The sequence below is a fragment of the Haliaeetus albicilla genome, chromosome Z (genome assembly GCF_947461875.1).
Source record: "Haliaeetus albicilla chromosome Z, bHalAlb1.1, whole genome shotgun sequence".
NCBI lineage: Eukaryota > Metazoa > Chordata > Aves > Accipitriformes > Accipitridae > Haliaeetus > Haliaeetus albicilla.
In genome coordinates, this window is record NC_091516.1 from 56,111,151 (window position 1) to 56,133,006 (window position 21,856).

Consider the following 21,856-nt stretch of genomic DNA (forward strand, 5'->3'; position numbering starts at 1 on the left):
ACCTGGCTAATGTGTTTTTTGGGGAAAGAAACAAAAAAGAAACCAAAAGGCCCATGGATGAGATGTGAAAGCATATATATACTTATAAAAAAAGTCAGGTAAGAGTAAGTTTCCTTTCTTTCTCTTGAGGTCAGACCTTTGTGATCCCTTCTGGATGATATACCAAAATCAGTGTGAGGAGGAAGATCTGTTTTGTGGGGGCTTGCATCTTTTTGGGTGTGTTTGCATGAGAAAAACAGCATATGAATTTAAAATGGAATGACTATTCAAGTTTAATTGCTATGAAACTATTCCTTTACTTTAGAATAAAAGCTTCAGCACAACATAATCTGGAACAGCTATTTCAGATTAATTCCCTGCAGAGCAAGTTTGAGTGTGTTCCTACACTCAGTTACTCTCTAAAGTCATGCTGGATCAGTTATGAGGTAGCTGAGGAATCTGCATCTTACTGTTCTGAAATAAGTAGTTTAGCTGAAGTTAGTATAATTAAGATGCAGTCACATATTTTACTCCAGTGTAGCTGCAGACTAGTTATTAGGAATTGAAAGATTTAATTCATGTTTGTAAGGGACAGTTTAGCCCATATCTACCCATTGAAAGGTTGCTTTCCATGTCCTGTCAAATGTGTGATGTTGACTTCTGTGATAGTGAGGACATCTGACTAACTACTGTGCTTTTTTCCAGAGATCCTATGTGTGTTTTCTCCCACTGGCTATATTCACCCTCTGCCACACAGCATCAGTGAGGTTTCCCTTGTCATCTCCTCCAGCCCTGGCTTGGTGCACATCCTCTGCCATTTCAGCTCTGCCAGAAATCACTCTTGAATTGGAAATCTAGGCCCTTTGAATTGTCCTTCCCGTTTAGTGACTTGCCTCTGCTTCTTTGGGTATTCATGTCTTTTTTGAAGGCTTCTTTCAATTTCTGAGCTGCCTGTGAGGGTTTTGTATTATCTTCCAACTTGTATGCCAGATTTTCATGCTGTCTCAAAAAGGACTTGTGGCAGGAAGGCACCACCATGCCCTCTCTTTTGAGCCTCAGATGAGGAATGAGCACAAGCTTCGAAGATTCCTGCTGCAGTTACAGAATCACAGGACCATTCATGTTGAAAGGGAGCTTGAGTGGTCTCTACTCCCACCTCCTGCACAGGTCTGTGGAGCGAGTCTTGAAAACCTCCAAGGATGGAGATTTCGCCACCTCTCTGGGCAACCTGTTCCTGTTGGTCACTGCTCCCATGGGGAAATTTTTTCCTTATGTGCAGTCAGAATGTCCCGAGTGTAGTTAGTGACCGCTGTATCCTGTCCTCCCACCCTGCCCTTCAAGACAGAGCCTGGCTCTATTTTCTCAGTAGTCTTTTGTCAGTGTTGAAGGCTTCTATCAGTTTGCACTGAAGCTGTTTCTTCTCCAGGCTGAGCAAGCCCATCTCCCTCAGCTTCTCCTCACAGGACAAGTGCTGCAGCCTCCTGAGCATCCTGGTGGCCCCCACTGGACTCAAGTTTATCAGCATCTTTCTTGCACTGGAAGGTGCAAAACTGGATGCAGTATTCCAGCTGGTTTTTAATGATTGCTGAGTAAAGGGGAAATCGCTTCCCTCGATCTAGTAGCTATCCTTCTGTTGTTCCAGACCAGGATGTTGCTAGCTTTCATCCCTGTCAGGGCATGCTGCTGCTGGGTCATATTTATTCTATTGTCCACCAGGACCCTGGGGTATATACAGAAGGACTGTTCTCTGTCAGCGTGCTTTTCCATTTTCCTACTGCAACTTGGCACTGGATCATTCTTCAGGCTAATGAATGGAAACACTGAGCTTGTCACTGGTCTCAGCACCAAAAGTTGTTTTAAGAAGTCTTACTGTTTGTGACTGTACTCTCTTTTTCGGTACTACCCTCCCATCATCATCCTTGTATCAGGAAATGGGATTCTAGGGGTCCCCTGCACAGTGACACAGTGTACGGACACCTCTTCCCTCCACGCTAAGTAGTGGGGACAGCAGACTGTGTTTCTTAGTATGACGGTATTTCCTGGTACCTGGTAGCTAGACCTGTGAAGGTCACTTAGTCCAAGCCCTGCTCAAAGCAGGCCAGTTGAATCAGGTTGCTTCAAGCCTTCTCCAGATGAGTTGGGAAGATCTCCAAGGCTACAGATCCTGTGGCTTCACTGGGCCCTCTTCCAGGGGTTGAGTACCCTTGTAGGGAAAATAGGGCGCTCCGATCTCCAGAAAGTGCCCATATTGCCATTTGTGTCTATTGACTTTTGTGGTCTCCTTGTGCACCTCCAAAGAGTCTGGCTCGATCTTCTCTGTGCCTTCCTGCAATGCAGTTGAAGGGCAGCCAGAAGAGCTCACCTTTGCCTTCTCACTCCCAAACTGAAAAAATTAATTTCTTTCCAGCTCTCCTGAGATTTGCTGTGCCCCTGTCCCCTCCTCATCTCATTCGCTGCTGTTGGACTTACTCCATGGGGTCAACATCTGTCTTACTTGTCCTGGCCTGTACTGGAGAGCTCAGATTGCACATACTGTTGGGACATCTCCATAGTAATACTTTCTCTCTGTTCTGAGAGAAGTCTGAGGAAGTTTTTGGGGTCCCAGAAGCATCCAACGCTTCTACTGGACTGGACATTAGAGCTGAAGCCTCCCTTGCTATCTTTTGTTAAAGGCCTGGTGCTCTCTGCCATTTCTGAGCATTAGCATAAGCCACTGTTCTGGCTTGTATGCTAGGATGCATCTGATTGCTCTTACTGGACTGGGTCTCCCTGGAACTTTTGAGGACGCCAAAAGCTTCTGTGAAGATGGTGGAAATTTCCAATCACCCACATTCCTCAGAGGTTTCTTGGACATTAACCAGCCTTTCCTCAGCTTGCCTTGGTGGTACTACAGCTATCTTTTGTGGCGTGTAGCTAAAACACGTAGAGTGGTACTTCTGGGTACTGGAGGGGATGGATAGTCTCTGTGAACACCCAGTGACCTTTCCAGTTCCCACTGCTGCTTCAGGCGGGCTTAGGACTGAGGGCAAGGCAAGTGGCCAGGGGCTGAGAGTTTGAGCAGTATGGGGAGATGGCTTATCCTCTTAACTCTTCTGTTCCTTTTGGCAAATCATCAGGCATGTATGAATTCAGGTTGCTGAAGATCTCCCCTATGTTTAGAGGGGCAACTCTGTGCCTTTTACTTTGCTATGTCAGTTTTTCTTCAAGATGCAGCAGGGTAGAAGGCTCATGGATTGTTCCTGCTTGGCCTGACAGGTCTGACTCCAAGACCTGCTTCTTCTGCATGCTAAGCACTAGCAAATTCTGCCATTTAATGCATCCTGAGATTCCTGCCAGGGGCTTTTCGCTGCTTTTACCACCAACCGTTTCATAGCATGGGGAGTGAATGGTTCATTCTAGGCAGTTCTTTGCAGCGTGAACACAACCTGTTGTTCCCTTTTCTACTCTCTCAGCCCCATTCCTTTAGTGATAGCTGTTGAAGCTGTAGAGTGTGTTGCTTGCTCTTACAGCTGTAGAAGTTAATCTGGAGGCTACTGGATCCCACAGTCCTTGGGTTTCTGATGGGCTTGATTCCTCAGTGGGATAAACACTGTTGAGAAGGGTGCTCATGATCTTTCCCAGCAGGGCCCAGAATTTGTGCCTCTCCTTCTTTGGCTTCGAAAGGTGTGATCCTCATCAGCCAAACAGTGGGAGACTTGGGTGGGTGTGGCTAACTTCCATGAACTATCTGCTTCAAAGAGCATTTCCCTCTTGCTTCAGGCTAAGTCCTAGAAAACTGACAAGCATAGTAATTTTCATTGAGTCAAAGGGCTGATCATCTGTTTGCATCCTAAATACTTGTGCTTCTATGGTTAGTGTGAGAAAGAGTCTTTCATTTTACCTGCATAGGTTCAGCCCCTTTTGCAGGTTTCCTCTATTGTCTTCTTCCACCCCAGGAGGACAAATGACTTTTGTCTTCATGTAGCATCCTTCTAGAATAACCCAGGGCTGCAGGTAGACCTATTATGAGATAGCACACTCCCAGTGTTGAGTGCTGCCCAGTCTCTCTTCTCAGGGCATCTGCTGTGTGGCCACCTGGGTGGGCTTCTCTTTACTTTGACAAATGGCAGTGTCATTTGCAAAGTGTTCAGCACTGGTGTATTTTTCTATGGGACAAACAGTACCATAGCTGTCGTCTAACCAGGGGAGTTCTCAGTTCTTTTACCAGGTAGTGTTGAGTGGATGACTGCTTGGATCAATCACTTCTATAATATCTTCTAGGACTCTTTTCTGAAGTTTATTTCAGATTTGCTTGTTCCTGCTCAAAGTTTGTTAGGAGGAAAGGTCTGTAAGATCTGTGGTTTACTTCTTCCCCTTGGGAATAACTTTTCCTAATTGTGCTGACAGCTTGGCCAGGTGTAAGGGTTGGATTGCCAAGAGAAAACAAAGTGGTAGAACTGCTGGCTAAAGATAGAGGGTAACGAGGAGTCTTCAGGCCCACGAAAAAGTAAAGATACTAATTTAAAGGACTGGCATTCAGTAAAGCCAGGAGCTTTATTCACTATTCACTACCAAGGGAATAATAATAATAAGGCAATAATAGTTATTGGTAAGTTCCAGATTCGCTCCTTACTCAGGAATCTCACAAAGACCCATCCTGTGCCATTCAGGTTAAAATCTGGGACATCCCCAAGCACTTGCTAACAAGAAACATTACCAATCCGAAGAAGGAACTTCTTGGCCATGTTCGCAAAGTGGACCTCATTGAATGGCATCCCACTGCTAATAACATCCTCTTCAGCTCCGGCTATGACTACAAGGTGGGTCTGTTCTCTGTGGACCTCTCCTCCGGGGACACCCTGTTTGGCAGAGTGTGTTGAAATTTGTTTTAATTTCAAGCTGTAAGATAATACTAAAGAGTTCAGAAGCCTTCTTGAGGGCTATATTCCATGCTGACCCCAAAGGCAAACGGACATTGCTACAAGTTCAAAAGGACTGGCTGATTTTCCAGTCTTCTGATGAACTTCAGTCTACTCTCCCCTTTTCCATTACTGATTGGATACAATATGCAATGCCATACACTTTTGTTTGGCTTCATTCTTGTGCTACTGCAAATATCTGCATTGATGCTGGCCATTTTTATGTCTAAAATGTGGTTGCAAAGGAAATTAGAAAATTGGTTATTCTGAGCAGACACTGTGTCCCTGATACACTGCTGTAAGTACCAGGAATTATTTTAAATGTCAGGGAACAACCACTTATGATAGTAAGACCTATACATTTAGAGAAGAGAGGAAGAAGTGAATAGAGTACACAAAGTCCCCAGTTGATCAGGCAGCAAAGGGCTGATTTTTATGTTCTTTTGCTCCAGATAATGATCTGGAACCTTGACACTAGGGAGGCTGTCATCTCAAACCCGGTGAAGATCCTCGACGCTCACAAAGATGTGGTTCTCTCCATGTCGTTCAACACAGATGGCAGTCTCCTTGCCACAGCCTGCAGGGACAGAAAGATACGTCTGATAGACCCTCGTGCAGGAACAGTCCTACAAGTAGGTTTGTGGTCCAGCTGATCATACCCCTTAGAGTGTTTCCTCTTCTGGGTAGATTCGTTGCCATTAAAGAAGATGCACCCATGCCCCACATTGCCCCAGGCACTGGATGGTGCTGTTGCCTTCTACTTTTCATGGAACACTTGCTGTCATTGTAGAAAACAGGGTTTCTGCATCTTGGTACCATGCTCCTTGCTCCCTGAAACCCTTCTTGAAGTGCACTGTTTTCATAGCTCCCTCTTGCAGTCATAGAATAGAATCATAGAATCATTTAGGTTGGAAAAGACCTTCAAGATCATCGAGTCCAACCATTAACCATGCCCATTAAACCATGTCCTGAAGTACCCTGTCTACTCGATTTTTCAATACCTCCAGGGATGGTGACTCAACCACTTCCCTGGGCAGCCCATTCCAATGTTTGACAACCCTCTCAGTAAAAAAAAATTTCCTAATATCTAACCTAAATCTCCCTTGCCTCAACTTGAGGCCATTTCCTCTTGTCCCATCTCCAGCCACCTGACAGAAGAGACCAGCACCCACCTCACTACAACCCCCTTTCAGGTAGTTGTAGAGAGTGATAAGGTCTCCCCTCAGCCTCCTCTTTTCTAGACTAAACAGCCCCAGCTCCCTCAGCCGCTCCTTATAAGACTTGTGCTCCAGGCCCCTCACCAACTTGGTTGCCCTCCTCTGAACACGCTCCAGCACCTCAATGTCTTTCCTGTAGTGAGGGGCCCAAAACTGAACACAGCACTTGAGGTGCGGCCTCACCAGTGCCGAGTACAGGGGAACAACCACCTCCCTGCTCCAGCTGGCCACACTATTTCTGATACAGGCCAGGATGCCGTTGGCCTTCTTGGCCACCTGGGCACACTGCTGGCTCATATTCAGCTGGCTGTCAACCAGCACCCCCAGGTCTTTCTCTGCCGGGCAGCTTTCCAGCCACTCTTCCCCAAGCCTGTAGCGCTGCATGGGGTTGCCGTGACTGAAGTGCAGGACCTGGCACTTGGCCTTGTTGAACTTCATACGATTGGCTTCAGCCCATTGATCCAGCCTGTCCAGTCCTCTGTGGGATGCCTTGGGAGGGCTTTGTAGAGATACAGTGGGCAGGTGGATGCAAGTGTACATGTGTCCCACTGCCAGGGTTGTTCCTGTTGCCTGTACTTTATATCTGTTGGTAAGGTGAAGCTGACTGTTTTGTAGGTGTTTGCACAGATTTGTGTACACAGGAAGTCCTGCCTAAAACTAATAGAGATTGCCCCCTTGCAAATACTTGAATGAATAATTTGAGAGATTGACTGGGCTTTTGGGAAACTCCTGAAGAGTTTAGGCCACCTTCCTTGGATCCCCATGAAATCTGCTCACTGTAATTCAGCCAGGCTGAGCAGATCTTTCACATGTGACTGAATCAGAGGTGTCGTGTAACATGCAATGTAGCTATGCAGCAGGTGCTGTCTCTTACTCACGCAGTGTCCTTTCTCTTCCTATAGGAAGCCAGCTACAAGTCTCACAGAGTCAATAAAGTCTTGTTCCTTGGAAATGTGAAAAAGCTGTTCTCTACTGGAACATCTCGGTGGAATAATAGGCAAATTGCATTATGGGATCAAGTGAGTTGGACCAGCAATCATAACCATACCAGCTTCAGTTTTCTCTCTTGGCTGTCACTTTAAGTTTTCCACTTGCTAAATACCCAAGAACTGGTTTATAACAGCAATTCAGAAGTGATCTGTCACATTCTTAATGGGTGATAGGTCTTACTGCTATGACACTGTTAACTGAGTTTGAGTTTCTGAAGGTGGTCTCAAAGCTTTCAGCATAGAAATCCTCCAGAACAAAGAGAATGCTGTGCCCCCTACAGGAAAAAATCCTTCAAAGGACCTTTGGGTGGTCACTGTAGTTCTGACTTAAAAGCAGCTTTTACTGGTCTTACTGGCAAATTATTGCTAGTACTGGAAAGAGAAATGAGCTCTAGACACAGTCTACTCAGGTGAAGCCCTCAATGGGGAAAAAGATGTGGGGTGTTTTTGACTTCTGATGATTCCTAACAGTAGAGTATTGAGGTAGCACTTATTGGTCACTTCCAAGACAAGATCTCCTATCATGATGACTGCTAGCCTTATGAAAACCTGCTCTCCTCTACACCTTTCATATGCACTGAGATGCTTTTCCTTTGTCAGCATCTCACTTTGTCCCTCCACGTCAACCAACTTGCAGCACAATATTTTGCTTCTTTGTCGTGCTGTTACCCTTTGTACCAGACAAAGCTGGTAGACCAGGTATATGATTTGCCATTTGGCTATGTTTGGACATGGTTTCTTTGCATATGTGGGAGGCAAAGCACTGTGCTGCTGTCTGAAGGCTTTCCACAAAGCTGAGCAGTGCTCTGACACACCATGGGTCTCATATCAGGGTTTCACTGCCTTCAGAGCTGCTAGAGGAGCTGGCCACACCTAGTTTGAGAACATAGTGGGAAGGCCTGTGAGGCCAGGCATGTGCAGCCTCCTTAGGGACATTCATTGGACAGGACCTGCCCACAGGTCTCTTTCTGAGGTCCTTGTCCACCCATGTCATCACTGCATCCAAACAGAAGCTCTGGCTTTCTGGAGTCTGCAGCTAGGCAGTTCTGCAGGACAAAGTATGTATTAGCCCTATGCTAAATACATATTATGTGACAATAGCCACAATGGCAGCCATGGGACACTATACTCTGCCCCATTGATCCTCCCAACATTGCTCCCTTCAGCAGTGCAGGGATAGCTTTATATGAGGCATGCCAGCTTTGTGTATGGAGTGGTCTGCTATGTCTTCCTACATGGCTAACTTGCAATAGGCTGATGGAAGCTTTTGCCCTTGCAATGGGAACCTTCCCACCATGCAGTGTGGAGACTGCTTGGCTGATGTAGACTGTTCTTGTGGTGAGTGGTGCACTATTGTGGAGGTATTGCCTTGACTAGAGGTAGTGAGGGAACATGAGTAATTCACTGTGTGATGCAGACATGCCCTGAAGGCCCCTCCATCTCCCAGAGTCTGGTGGCCCACGTAGAGGCAGGCAGTGTTTCTTATCATGTCTACCCCTGAGATGTCATCAGGTGCATGAGATGTTCTGGTGGTAGGAACTGATGTCCTGAGGTGCTGCACACAGTCAAGAGCCAGGGACAAAACACCCATTTCCCACCCATAAAGCTTTGAAGAAGTCTGTGTGTGGCCCTCTGCTCAGGGCAGCTGGCCGTGTCCTAGGATCTTTATAGAGCTGCGCTTACATACCTCTGCCAGGTGGGATTCAGGTAAGGTGTCCCTGACCTGAGGTGAGTGACAGATGATTGCAGCTGTCTTTTTTTTCTGTGTCCTGCCCAGAATGACCTTTCTGTGCCTTTACTGGAGGAGGATCTCGATGGCTCTTCAGGACTCCTGTTTCCTTTCTATGACTCAGACACATGCATGCTTTACGTGGCGGGAAAGGTAAGTGCTTTCAATATCAACAAATGCTGGCCTGTCTGATTCTTCTCCTGGCCTGCGTTGCATCAGGCTGAAGTCAAAGATGCTTCTGATGCACATTAGCCTAAAGATATACGCTGATCGGATGGGGCCTGAGGGTGCTGCAGCATCAGGCTACATTTGCCACTGCAGATGTACCATGTTTACTGCGGGGAGGTACATTGTAGAGCCCTAACTTTCCCACATAGGAATTTGGCAGTAAATATTTGGTTCATTCTTGAGCCTGCATGGCTTCTGGGGCCAGGCATTCTTCTCAGACCCTCATGCTGAACAGCAGACCCTGGCTTATGTTCATTTTTTTTGCCTTTAGGGTGATGGAAATATACGGTACTATGAGATAAGCCCTGAGAAACCATACCTAAACTACCTGATGGAATATCATTCTCATTTACCACAGAAGGGAATTGGTGAGTGGCAGCATATGTCTAACGTTACAACAGGATGGTGGCTTCTTTGTTTTAGAGGCTGTCAGAGTCCAGGACTATCCAAAATATAATTCAGAAAAAAGAGTGGGTCAGATTCCAGGCTCCACCCAGGTTTACAGGTGCACAACAGTCGGCTTGGCCCAGCTCACCTATATATCACAGGTGATATATAGGGTCACAGGTCACAGGGTCACAGCTTGGATGGGTCCCTTCCGACCAGCAGAGCATGGGCCGAGCAGCTTTACCAGTCGCTGCTGCATCCCCTTTCACATACCTTGTCAAGGTGGAAGGGATGATAGTCTGGATTTAAAGGTGGAGGATGCTCCTTGCCCTTTGTGAATCTGCTCTGAGATTTTTGGCATTAAACTCAGTTGACATTGTTTCCACTCTGGGATTTCTCTGGTAATGGGTATTCCACATCTAATGCCTTCACTCTTATCACTTGCCTACCTTCTGTACTGGCATTTCCTATTCAAAGATAGACCTGCTGTGATTAGGGTCACCTTTCCTCTATTGGTGACCCTTCCTTATTAACCTGTGCGCATACTACCCACTGTTTAACTCATTCAAGCTACAGAATTTAGCTTTCAGCCCTCACACCCTCTTGGTAGCCCTTTGTTGAACCTTCTGCAGTCTGTCCTGTAAGCCATATTCCTCTACAGACTGACATGTTTTTAAGATGATTTGCCACCCCTCCACACTACATGTGGACATTCCCATTCTTGGACGTTGGTACAGCTATTTAGCAGCACTGGACTTTGTGCCTGCAGGTCTCCTTCAAAAAACTGTTATTGGAAAGGAATAAATTATTTAAAACTTAACTGGAATATCTCTCCGTTATTCAGCTTTTATAATCCTTTCAATGTACAGCATCCTGATTTTATGTTGTCATACTCTCTTTAAAGAACATTCCATGAAAAGGAAATGTACAAGTGTTTTTAAAAGGCCTGAGTAATTCAAATCTACTTCCCTAACCTGATCTGTTCTGTTGATCAAACATACTGCTAAGGTTATTGCACAAAAGCTTCTTTCCCAATAATGCCAAACCAAAATACAATGTAGAGGAGTGGAGTTTAGATTTGCATTTAGATGAATGCATAATGTAAGGAGCAACAGTCCTTCAAATAGAGTCTACTGTTTAATGAAGTCATTTGGTATTAGTAGAAAACAAAGCTTCTGTAGGACATCATGAAGCAAGGTCTACAAGGAGAGGCAATCTCTTTGTTAAGGGAACTGACATGGTTGTAGGCTTTGGAGTGTACAAGCTCATGGGAGAGAAGTCCACTGAGCTTATGTCCTGGTTCCACCTCAGATAGAGTTAATTGTCTTCCTAGTAGCTGGTACAGTGCTATGTTTTGAGTTCAGTATGAGAAGAATGTTGATAACACTGATGTTTTCCGTTGTTGCTAAGTGGTGTTTAGACTATAGTCAAGGATTTTTCAGCTTCTCATGCCCATCCAGCGAGAAAGCTGGAGGGGCACAAGAAGTTGGCACAGGACAGAGCCAGGGCAGCTGACCCAAACTGGCCAACAGAGTATTCCATACCATGGGATGTCACGTCTAGTATATAAACTGGGGGGAGTGGATCATCGCTCAGGGACTAGCTGGGTGTCGATCGGCAGGTGGTGAGCAATTGCACTGCGCATCATTTGTACATTCCAATCCTTTTATTATTACTGTTGTCATTTTATTAGTGTTATCATTATCATTATTAGTTTTTTCAATTCTGTTCTATTAAACCGTTCTTATCTCAACCCACGAGTTTTACTTCTTCTCCCGATTTTCTCCCCATCTCACTGGGTGGTGGGGGGAGTGAGTGAGCGGCTGCGTGGTGCTTAGTTGCTCACTGGGTTTAAACCACAACAGCTTACAAGGTACTTAGAGACCTTGTGTGGCTTAGCCAGTCCCTAAAACACAAATAGTGCTGTATGACAGAGTAGATGTTCACACCCTTCTCATACTGCATTCTGCTTTGTGACAACGTTGGGAGGAGGATACTGGGCTGGAAGGGCTTTCATCCTGACCCATATAGCTATTCTGTTGTTGTTTAGGTGTCCTGAAATCCCTTCCTGGTGATCCTGATAGTTGAATCCTGTGGCATCACCTGCCAGTTCTGCTCAGTCCTGGTCACTCTGTTTGCAGCTCATGAGAATGAATAAGAAACAGGAGGCTTAGCATGAAAACCATGGACCCTGTGTGTAACTCTGTGGTCTGACGAAAAAAAATTATTTAGTCTTGTCATTTGTGCCACTGAGTCAGTTTTGGGTACAGATTTCAGACCATGCTGCTGTGGAGCTGATGCTGTGACTCCTTTTGTTGTTTTGTGACCCTTTTCCCATGGTGGATGACATTACCTTTCCTAGGGAGATTTATACCCTGTTTGTTTCATGCTGTGCCACCAGGAGTGATGCCAAAGAGAGGCCTTGAAGTGTCAGCTTGTGAGATTTTCCGTTTCTACAAACTGATCCCAACTAAAAGCCTGATTGAGCCCATCTCCATGATTGTGCCTCGACGGGTAAGTTAACCTCAGGTCATGTTCATGTCTGGGACAAACACCAGTGAAAAAGAGGGCATTGCCTCCTCTCAGTGACTTTTGGGGGAAGGAGAGTAGGTAGAACAAGGGATTTTCTCTCTCCTGGTCTGAGGGACAAAGCTGGTCAGTTTGTGGGGCAGCACTCCCAACAAACCTTGGCTGGGTAAATCAAGAATTAGGTCTCTGTGTAATGCTAACTTTCTAAGACATGCTCACTGGTCTGCTCTGCTTGTGTGCAGCAAGGGGTCTCTCTGACTGTCAGGTCAACTAGCTGGCTGTAAACTTCCTCAGTTGGTGTGATCTGTTTGACATAATGACCAAAGAGAGAGAGGTGTTGGGGATGATGGTGTGTGACATGAAAATCTCCTTGTGGAAGGAAGAAGAATCACCCTGGGAAAAAGTGAACGATGGGTTCCCAGGTCTGTACCCAGTGGGTGCAGCTGTGTTACAGACAGTTATTCTGTAGCATGTAAGACACAACCCATTGCACTGAGAGTGATGTAGAAGTAAGTCTCAGAGCTGGTGTGGCTAGAGAATAACTCAGGTCATGAATCTGTAGCTAGCCAAGGTAGCTCCCCTGTGACTGCGTGAGCAAAGGTACATTGGAACTGTCAGCACTGTGCCCTGTACTTTCATTAACATTGGAAGGAATGAGTGCCTTAAATTCAGAGAGGCAGCAGAGCTAGTGCTCATGGCAACTATCAGTCAGGCATGTTCCTCCAATGTTATCTCCTTGGCCGATTTCTGCCAGCTGATGATCAGCTGATGATTTGTGACTTGTGTCCATCCTTCATATCCACTTCTTCATCCTCAGGAATGCTGAGTTCATGAGAGTTGGGTTAGCCTGTGTCACCAACTTCCCCCAGTCTGTTGTCTGGATGTGTAAAGACCTTACTGGCAGGAGTTAAAATAGGCCTTCAGATACAATTCTTCTGATTTGGGGTGACACTCCCTGTGCTGAGGTGGAACAAACTTCTTTCTCCACAACAATCCAGTATGGTCTATCTAAGCCAAAACGTGACTGACTAGTGACTCTGGATTTTTGTTTGCTTGCAGTCAGAGTCATACCAGGAAGACATCTACCCCTTGACCGCAGGAGCCCAGCCAGCGCTGACAGCACAAGAGTGGCTGAACGGATTTAACAAAGGTCAGCACACGGAGAGTTCCCCAGCCCTTCAGCTCCCCAGGGCTTGGGTAAGCTGCCACTGGCTCTCTGGCCCGTTCAGTGCCAGAGAAAGAGGATGGGAGGAAAAGGAAAGACATAACTAATACAGCTGTAAGCTAAAATAATTTGGTGGCTAAAATATTCACAGCTGTGAACTCTGGAAGCTGCTCCAGTCAAGTGCCTCTATGTTTATCCCTGCAGGTTGTTTGAATGAATTGCAGCTGATTTCTGGGTGTGGTTTGTGAGTGCTAACCCATCACCTGCCTCCCTCCCTAGGGCCTCTCTTGGTATCCTTGAGACCAGGCTCTGGAGCTATGAATTCCTTACCACAGTTTCTTGAGGCAGAGCCACTCATGAAAACTACTGACCCGAGCCGGCACCAGGGTCAGGGAGGAAGGTTGCCACTGGAGGACATGCAGAAGCGAAGTGAGGTGGAAAACAGCAGAAAACAGCTGCAAGCGGAGAAGAAATTACGGAAAAATGAACAAATGCACCTCTCCAATGGCTTTGACCTATCTGAGTGTCCACCACCAAAAACTGAAAATGAGGTATGAATGTTTGGGGTGAAGGGTTGGGGCTCTGGGGGGAAGCCCAGAGCCGCTGGCAAAGGGGTGTTGTTCAGAAGGTGACAGAGTCCAGGGAGGGTTTATTTTGCAGATGTGGGCCAGTGCAAGCTTTTCGTTCTTTGTGGGGGCAGAAGTTCTGCATGCCCTGGCTGCCACACAGTAAGTAGAAATGTGGCCCAGCAGCACCCCAGCTGAGGGGGTCTGGAAAGAAGGAAGCAATCAGTATTCCCTCTTCTTAGGCATTCTTGTAGTACAGGCCTGCCTGGCGGCTGGGTGGGGACAAGGAGGTCCTTGTGACCTCGAGGTTCTGGAGAAGAGAAGAGGGTTTATGCCGTGTAACCCTTCTATGAGAGTTGTACTCAGAGAGCCCAGTGAGGCAACAGGGACAGCCGTGGAAGGAGTCGGGGTACCCTGCTCCCTTGGCCCATGATGCATCCGTGTAGTCTTAAGTGCCTAATTGTACTGTGGACCCTGACTTGGGAAGGGGGCTGGCTCTGCCCTTGCCTTGGCAGCTTACCGCTGGGTGACAGCTTGGCGGTGCAGTGCCACTGAGGCTGGCTGCTGGTCGCAGCCTGCTCCCGGGAATGGCTCCAGAAAAGGTCCTGGCAGCTCCATGATCTGTCTTGAGCCATGGCTGACTCCCTCCCTGTATAGTAACCAAGGCTTGTACAGTGGTAGGTCTCTGTGGTGATTTGCAAGCCCCCTGTCACTGGTCACAGGGACATTTTTGAGTACATGCAGCTTGTTTGCTTTTAGAAACCCTGGAAGGATTTTCTTCCCATAGCTGTGCTCAGGTCCCCTTTTTGGCTCTGCAAGATTTTGGCATCTGCAGCTTGATGGGCAGGAATTTCCACAGCTGAATTGCCCTATGGTGTGAAAAAGGATATTCTGCATGTTTCTAAGCTGGTGCCCCAAGGTTACAGAAGCAGCCCTTGCAGAGCTGGGTGCTCCGTTGCATGCATAGTGAAAGGCTGTGCTAGTCCCAACTGGAGAGGACAGAGCATGATCAACAGGAAAAAAGGAGAAGTAAAAGGACTTGCCAAGGCCAGAGTAGGAGATGTGGCAGATCCAGGAATTTAGACTCCGAATACCCTCTGTGTCTAGGCTCTCTTTGAGTGATCAGTGGTATAAAAGTTATATTTTTCTGATCTTTTCACTTGAATTAAGCAGGTGTAGCATTACTAAATGGCACTGAGAATCACCCACACTCATAGTCCAGGCTAGTGGACAGCAGCAGCACTGTTGATGTTCAGTCTGTTGTCTGAAGGCCTCCTCCTTAGATGCTGTTTCTCTCAGAAGTGATGTGACAGGACTGGTGGCATTTGACATGTTAAGTCTGAGTTTTCTTAGTATAAATGAAGTAAAATGTGACTTTTCTTACAGCTTTTGCAGATGTTTTACCGGCAACAGGAAGAAATCCGTAGACTACGTGAGCTGGTAAACCAGAGAGATATCCAAATTAAACAGCTGGAGCTGGAGCTCAAAAACCTCTACATGGATATAGGCAGTTACTGAGGGTGCTGGTCTGCAGCTCTTTGCACCCCTGGCAACTGGAGCAGACTCCAGCTCCATGGATAACTCCTCTTAGTTTTTTTGCTGGGGGGAAAATTGATGCTTCAGGCAGCGTGGACTTCCCTAGCTTGTGGTGGTCACATTTCCCTAATCATCACCAGACGGTTATTGATGAATTTGCTGCACTTCTCCAGGCTCCCCTTGCTTGCCCGCTCACTTATGTCAGAAGCTCATGTGTTACTGCTCGTGAGAGACTTTGGAAAATCTTGCTCTTCTGGTCCTGGAGAAGCCACCTGTTAAGCTCTAGTAACAACCTGTTTTGCTGCCTCTCCACATGACATGAGGATGGGAGACTGAAGGCAGCTGCCACCTTCTTTTCCTACTCCTGGACCCAGCAGTGCAGCTCCTGTGGCTGCTGTTCTCCTGCCTTAGGAGACCACTCTGCAGCTGAGCTTTGGAGGCACCTCTAAGCTCAGAAGTGATCCTCATGCACCCCTCTTGCCTCACAGCTCGGCCCTGCAGCTACCCAGCTGGGGTAGGCAAAACTGTGGCTGCCCTGACCTGGTGCTTGGGATAGTCCCGCTCCAACTGGGAGGCTGCACTGGAACTACCAAGGGCCAGCACTTTTGTGATAGGTAAAGCAGAGTTGGTGTTTGGAGGTCCTGCTTTAAAGGGGTGGTGGTGTGGCCTGGTTCTCACCAGAGAAGCTGCAGGTGCAGCAGAGGTCTCTGGGTCCCTTGAGTCAGTGGCCTTCTTTCCTCCCTTCTGCCAAAGACCAGCCACAGACAACTGGGGGCCGTGGTCCTGCGGTGCTTATCAGACAAATAAAGACAACATTTAAAGCTGCACAGTTGGCAGGGGGGGTTTTGCCAAGAGGGATTAAAAGGACAAGGGGAGAGTTGGACCGCCAAGCCACAGCATACCTTTCATCAATGGTGCTAGAAGTGTGCTGTCAACCACAGGGGTATTATAGGACCATGGCTGGTCATGAACAGCCCCCCCCAGTTGCTGGACTATTGCTTGTCCTTTTGTGAGCAGATGCTGCTGCTTCCTTAACTCCCAGGTGCCAGTGCTGTGTCCTGTGCCTGCAGCCATCTACAGCTGCAGGCTCCCTCTTCCCAGCTGTGTTGCCCAGCCCCCTGCATCCTCCAGGGGTGCCCTGTCTCCCCAAGCCCTGCAGCCACCCTCATCTGGGCCCTTCAGCACCAGCTCTCTAGCTCACTGCCTTCCCCAGCCCTTTGCACAGCCCTTTGGACAGGAGCAGTAGCAGGATGCTAGTCCTGTCCTTGGTTTCAGGGCTGGCACCTGTGACCAGCTTTATGCAGTCTGTCTGCAATGTGCAGAGCTGGGCTGTCTGCCTGGTGGGTGCCTGGGGTTCTCCTCTCATTTGTTCCCACAGTGTGGGGCAAGAGAGCACGCTGTCAGTTGCCCCGGGGTCTGAGTACAGCAGGAACACCAGAGGGGGAATGTTTTTCCTTGCCCCAAATGCAGAGCTTATGGAGATGTCTTAAACCCAAGGAGAGCAAGCAACCGCTGTTTAACTTGTAACTGTGCACTTCTGTTGTGACACATGTAGGAATGCATACTATGCCCTGCTAGTTCCCTGAAGCCTAAGGATTTCCCAAAGTCTAAAAAAAAAAAAAAAAAAAAAAAAAAAAGGTCTCTGTAGCCACAAACAGGACTCCTTAGCAAGGGTACTAAAGGCTGTGCACTGCCTGTGCTCATGTGAGATGCCCCTCTGGTTGTCCTTGAAAGCAATAGCCAGCAGGGAGCTCATGGGCACTGAATACTCTTATATGAGAATCACACAAAGACTTTGGCATCCCTTCTGCTCTACTGCAAAGACTTCACCCAGCTTTCAAAAATAGTTAATTCATTTTTAAATAGCAACAACAGATGTGGGTGCTAAAAAGTCACAGATATTATTGTTTTTTTTCTGCAGCATTACAGAGAGGGGATAGTTGTTCATGTTCTTCAGGAAGAGTCCTTTGGCATCAGTCACTTATTTAAGACTAGTCTTTTTGTAAAAAATAAAATATTAGTAACAAAGTTGTTGAAACAAGCTTCAGCTCATTTCAGATCCTCTAGAATGGCCTTTCCTGTGCCCTGGGAACACCCTGCAGTATGCAGTTACATGCAAAAGCAGCTCACCCCAGATACAGAGCTTTAATCCAAACACATGAATCTTACACCAGAAGCGGTCGGGCTTTCTCACCAAAGAGAAGAGCTATGTAAGAAATCGAGAAGCTCATGGTTTTTCAGCCATGTCAAACAGGCCTGACAGCTTCAAACTTCAAAGCCATTTTCACAGAGTGTAGCCCCAGGGATATGACAGTCTGGTTTTCATGCTATCATTTATCAGAAGGGAGAGCAATTGACACAGCCTCAGCAGTCCAGGGGATACACCACTTTCTTTGTCACCATATGTGTTTTATTTGCTGTTTTTTTTTTTCTTATTTTTCATACAGAATAAATTATTTAAATTATTTCCAAGTTAAAGCAATTTTTTCCAGGGGATTTTTAAATCCTCTTGAGGACTCTTTCTTTGTTATCCTATGACTGGTTAGCATAGAAAATGGTCGGCCACCATGGTTCTTATCTTAGGGTTGTGTTGATTTCAGCATTTCTGGAAAAGAAGTTGCTTTCATTTAGGCTTTGCTGGCAACATTTGATAAGCCGAGACTATTTAATCAAAAACTCTTTTTTAGACAGTATGCCTGTAAAAGCATAGACTGTGAAATGTATTTCAATTTGGAGCTTAAATGCAACCATAAATCTTTCACACAGAGAAAAAAAGTGGAGGAAATGGGGTTATGTGTTAATGAACTGTGCCTAAATAGACTTAAGTGATCATCTTAACAGTTTCTAAAACTCCTAACAGCTTTCTAAAAAACTGTAAAACATGGGGATAAAAAAAATTGTGCAATGAAAAGCAAATGTAACTGAATAATAAATATATTTAGAGTTTTACTTTTTGATACATGCAAGGTTGTTGGTTTCTTATTGTCATTGCATTGTTGAAACGACTAAAAATTAAGCTGAATCAAGGTCAGAAAAGAGTATCACCTGCTGTCTCTTGCTGGCATGAAGTTGTGGCCTTACAGGTTGTAACAGGTCTTAAGCACATGGGCCTGTCTTCTCACATCTTTCCCATCTGCCCTTGATGCTACAGAGGGGTGGCCATTTCAAACCATTCTGCTTTACACTGCTATGTATGTTGTCTTGAGTAAACCAAGCCCCCCTGGAGATGCATACCACGTGGTGAGGGGTTTCCTGACCATGCTGCCTTGCAGTCCTGGTGCTTCTTTTGTCCAATACATTCTGACCAGACTCTCTTTTAGAGAGCCAATATGAGAAGGGATTAATGTGTTATCACCAAATGTACTTATCTGAAGACATTTGATGTTAGATGGGATTTTGATTTAGCAGAGTTAAGCAGCAATCCCAATACAAGCACAATATAGCAGTTGCAACATCCAGCTGGATCACTATACAAATGAAATTCCCATTGCTGGTCTGTATATGCTCACTATCATGATGCTGGGTATCTGCAGTCACTGGGAAGAAATATGTGCGTTGAAGCCAGCTCGAGCCTGTAGCTGTCTTCAAAGTTTGTTTTGTTGGTTGCTCAGTTTATGTACTTCATGTGGGGCTGAGCCCTGTGCTGGTCTGGCTGGCTTAGGGAAGATATTCATACCTTTTGATTAAGTCAGGCCACCTACTCAACCAGTTGATCACTCAACTGATATAGCAATTAATCTAAAGCAGAAGCCAGCCTCCAGGTCCCTTTTCCATTGAGATAAGTTCATCTTTCTGTGGTAACTCCTTGTATTCTTCCCTGAGCATCATGAGTGCATTGCCTGTACCCATCATCTCCGAGCCTCCTTCCACTGTAGGGGTTTGTTGATCAGTCACAGCTTTGGGCATGGAAATGTTCATGGCTGCTTTCAGGATGTAATTTTTGCTTGATAAAATGTATTTTAGGCCAGCGTTAGGGAAAAAGAAAAGGTGGAAATTACTGGAGAGTCTGTGCTGGGAACTTTGTGCACCAGCCATGCAATCGGGGCACTGTGACGTCCTGACCTCCCTGTTTTGTAAGGGATGTCGTGCTGGGGAGGGTGGCGGGGACCCATCCATCCCAGGGCACTGTGTCACTCCTTTGGTGCTGACACAGGCTCACTGCTCTGAGCAAAGCCTAGGAAAAGGCAGTGGCAGGCAGGTCAGTGTGGGAGGCAGTGGAATAGCCTCTAGCACCTTTGCTGTCCTGGGATTATGGCGGCTGAACCACAAAGAGAGCGAAACACAGCCCTGCAGTGTTACTTGCCTGCTGGATTTAGAGCTGCAACACATCGTATCTTCAGCATCTACTCCAGGCCAGCTGCCAACTGCAAAATAAACTCCACTCAGGCCTATGCAATACTTGTCATTTTGTTTTCCACCCGGAGGGTCTGTACCCTTGGTGTGCTCAAGGAGCTGTGAGCAGAAGTGAGCGTGGAGCTGACACCCACTTGTTTGCTCTGCAGGGAGAAGCAGCAGCTCACTTTTGTTGTCCCTGGCCTGGCCAGCATCCATCCCTGGCAGCGGGGTGGCTGCAAGCTGCAGGGAGGCACTGGAGCAAAATCCTAGTGCCAGGAATTGCCTCTTGGGCACACTGCAACACCATTTTGGAGCAGGATCTCAGAGCCTGTGCTGGGGTCACTCTAGTCTGTCCACAACTTGCTCGTACTGGGCAGCCCAGAACTGGACTCAGGACATCTCCACATGCAGCCTCACCAGCACTAAGGGGAGAGGAAGGATGACATCCCTTGACCCGCTGGCAATGGTCTTTTAAATACAGCCCAGGATGCTGTTAGCCATTTTTGCAGTGAGCCAGCATTGCTTGCTCAAGCTCACCTTGTTGTCCAGCAGAACCCCAAGGAACTTCTCAGCAAATCTCCCTGCCAGGTGTGCAGTCCCCAGTGCATACTGGTGCATGGGGCTAGTTCTCCCCAGATGCAGGACTCTGCAGTTGCCCTTGCTGAGCTTCATCACATTCCTCCTTGCCCTGTTCTGCATTTCTCCTGTCAAGGTCCCCTGAAGGGCGGCACAACCATCTGCTGCACCCGCCATTCCTCCCACTTTTGTGTGCTCTGCAAACTTGCTTGATAGTGCACTCTGTCCCATCCTGCAGGTCACTAAGGCAGAGGTTCAACAGCTTTGGATTTGTTTTGTAAACAGTTTTTGATTTTCCCTTCAGAAATTCAGGCTGACCACTCCTGAGCACTTTCTGATTCTTCATGCCTTTGGAAATGATCTCCAGGGGGATTTTTCTCCACCGTCTCCTGAAGGACTGCATGAGGCTGACTGGGCTGTAGTTCTTGCATCTTCCTCTTTGCCTGTTTTGAAGACAGGACTGAGAACTGGCCATCTGCAGCCTTTCCCAGTCATCATCACCTTTCAAAGATCATTGAGGGTGGCCTTGTAATGCCATCAGCCACATTGTCCGTCAGCATGCTTGGGTGCAACCCATCTGGCCCCACGGACTTGTATACATCCAGGGTGTTGAAGTACTCCCTAACATGGTCCTCCCTATTCTGGTCCTCCCTAATCAGGTATACAGCAGATATCCACCACAACAGTCCCCATTCTTCCCTGCCAGCTTTCACTCTTCTTAGGTCGATGATAAACTCTTCAGATTCTCACCATGGCTACCGTGCTCCTGGAAATCAAAAGCCTGCTATGAACAGCAGCTGTGCAACCAGTTGTTCACCCACAGTATCTGTTGAGTCCTCCTCAGGCACAATGGAGAAAACCAACACTTGGGTGCCCATGCCCTTAAGCAGTGCCCCTGGAACCTGCTAGTCACACTTGATACTTCTCACATCACCCCTGGCAGTATCTTTGGTGCATACATGAAAAAGCAGCACTGTATAGCAGAGGGCCAGCCGAGCCCCCGTAGCCTCTGCACAGCATCCTTAACAAGAGCCCCAGGCAAGCAGGAAACCTCCCTAGATGATAAATCTGGTTAGCAGATACGGGGCTTCTGACCCCTGTAGTGGACAGTACTTTACTTACTGCTTGTCACTTCCTTCTAGTGGTCCTAAGTGGCTCACATGCACCCAAGAAACCCCTTTTTATTGGCCCTCACAAGGCTGGGACTAAGGCCATATGGCTGGAGCTACCATGCTTAAAACTGTGCTCCTCCAAGCCGCTGACAATTGCTGCTTCTGTCAGCAAAGAAAACTCTCCTGAATAAGCTCCTTGTGCAGTACAGGACAAAAGTTTCTGAATTTCATTTTTCAGTGTCACAACATGGCTAATAATGCTATACCCAGTTCTTTCCAGCCCCCTATTTACAACAAAATGATGCACCCTGTTTAACCGAGTTCTTAAAATGAGTGTATGCATAGGTCAAGATGGTTTCTTCTTCCAATTTTCTCTCTTGATTTTGCATGTTTTTTTCTTCAGCAGAAATTTGCACATCCAGTAACTTCTGATCCAACCACAAACACCCCTGAGGATCCACAGAGGAAGGGGCTTAACAGCGCAAGAAGTTATCCATGTTTTGCATCTTTCCCAGCACTCAGCCATCAGATATGGAAGGCATGGGTGAGGGGCATTAGAAGTGGCTCAAGTCAGTGCAATTTTTATTTCCTTTTAACAGGAGGAAGCTTG

At 46.9% G+C, this 21,856-nt stretch overlaps 1 protein-coding gene across 2 annotated transcripts in view; it reads left to right on the forward strand.

Moving 5' to 3' along the window:
• CORO2A (coronin 2A) overlaps positions 1-18,182 on the forward strand; it is a 58,770-nt gene extending 40,588 nt beyond the window's left edge. For both annotated transcript variants that reach the window (XM_069776381.1, XM_069776380.1), the window contains 9 exons: positions 4,629-4,778; positions 5,330-5,509; positions 6,997-7,113; positions 8,861-8,965; positions 9,312-9,408; positions 11,829-11,941; positions 13,016-13,106; positions 13,401-13,672; positions 15,074-18,182. In XM_069776381.1, the coding sequence (XP_069632482.1) occupies positions 4,629-4,778; positions 5,330-5,509; positions 6,997-7,113; positions 8,861-8,965; positions 9,312-9,408; positions 11,829-11,941; positions 13,016-13,106; positions 13,401-13,672; positions 15,074-15,205 (1,257 nt within the window). In that variant the 3' untranslated portion in view covers positions 15,206-18,182. The remainder of the gene's footprint in view (positions 1-4,628; positions 4,779-5,329; positions 5,510-6,996; positions 7,114-8,860; positions 8,966-9,311; positions 9,409-11,828; positions 11,942-13,015; positions 13,107-13,400; positions 13,673-15,073) is intronic.
• The last annotated feature ends 3,674 nt before the right edge of the window (positions 18,183-21,856 follow it).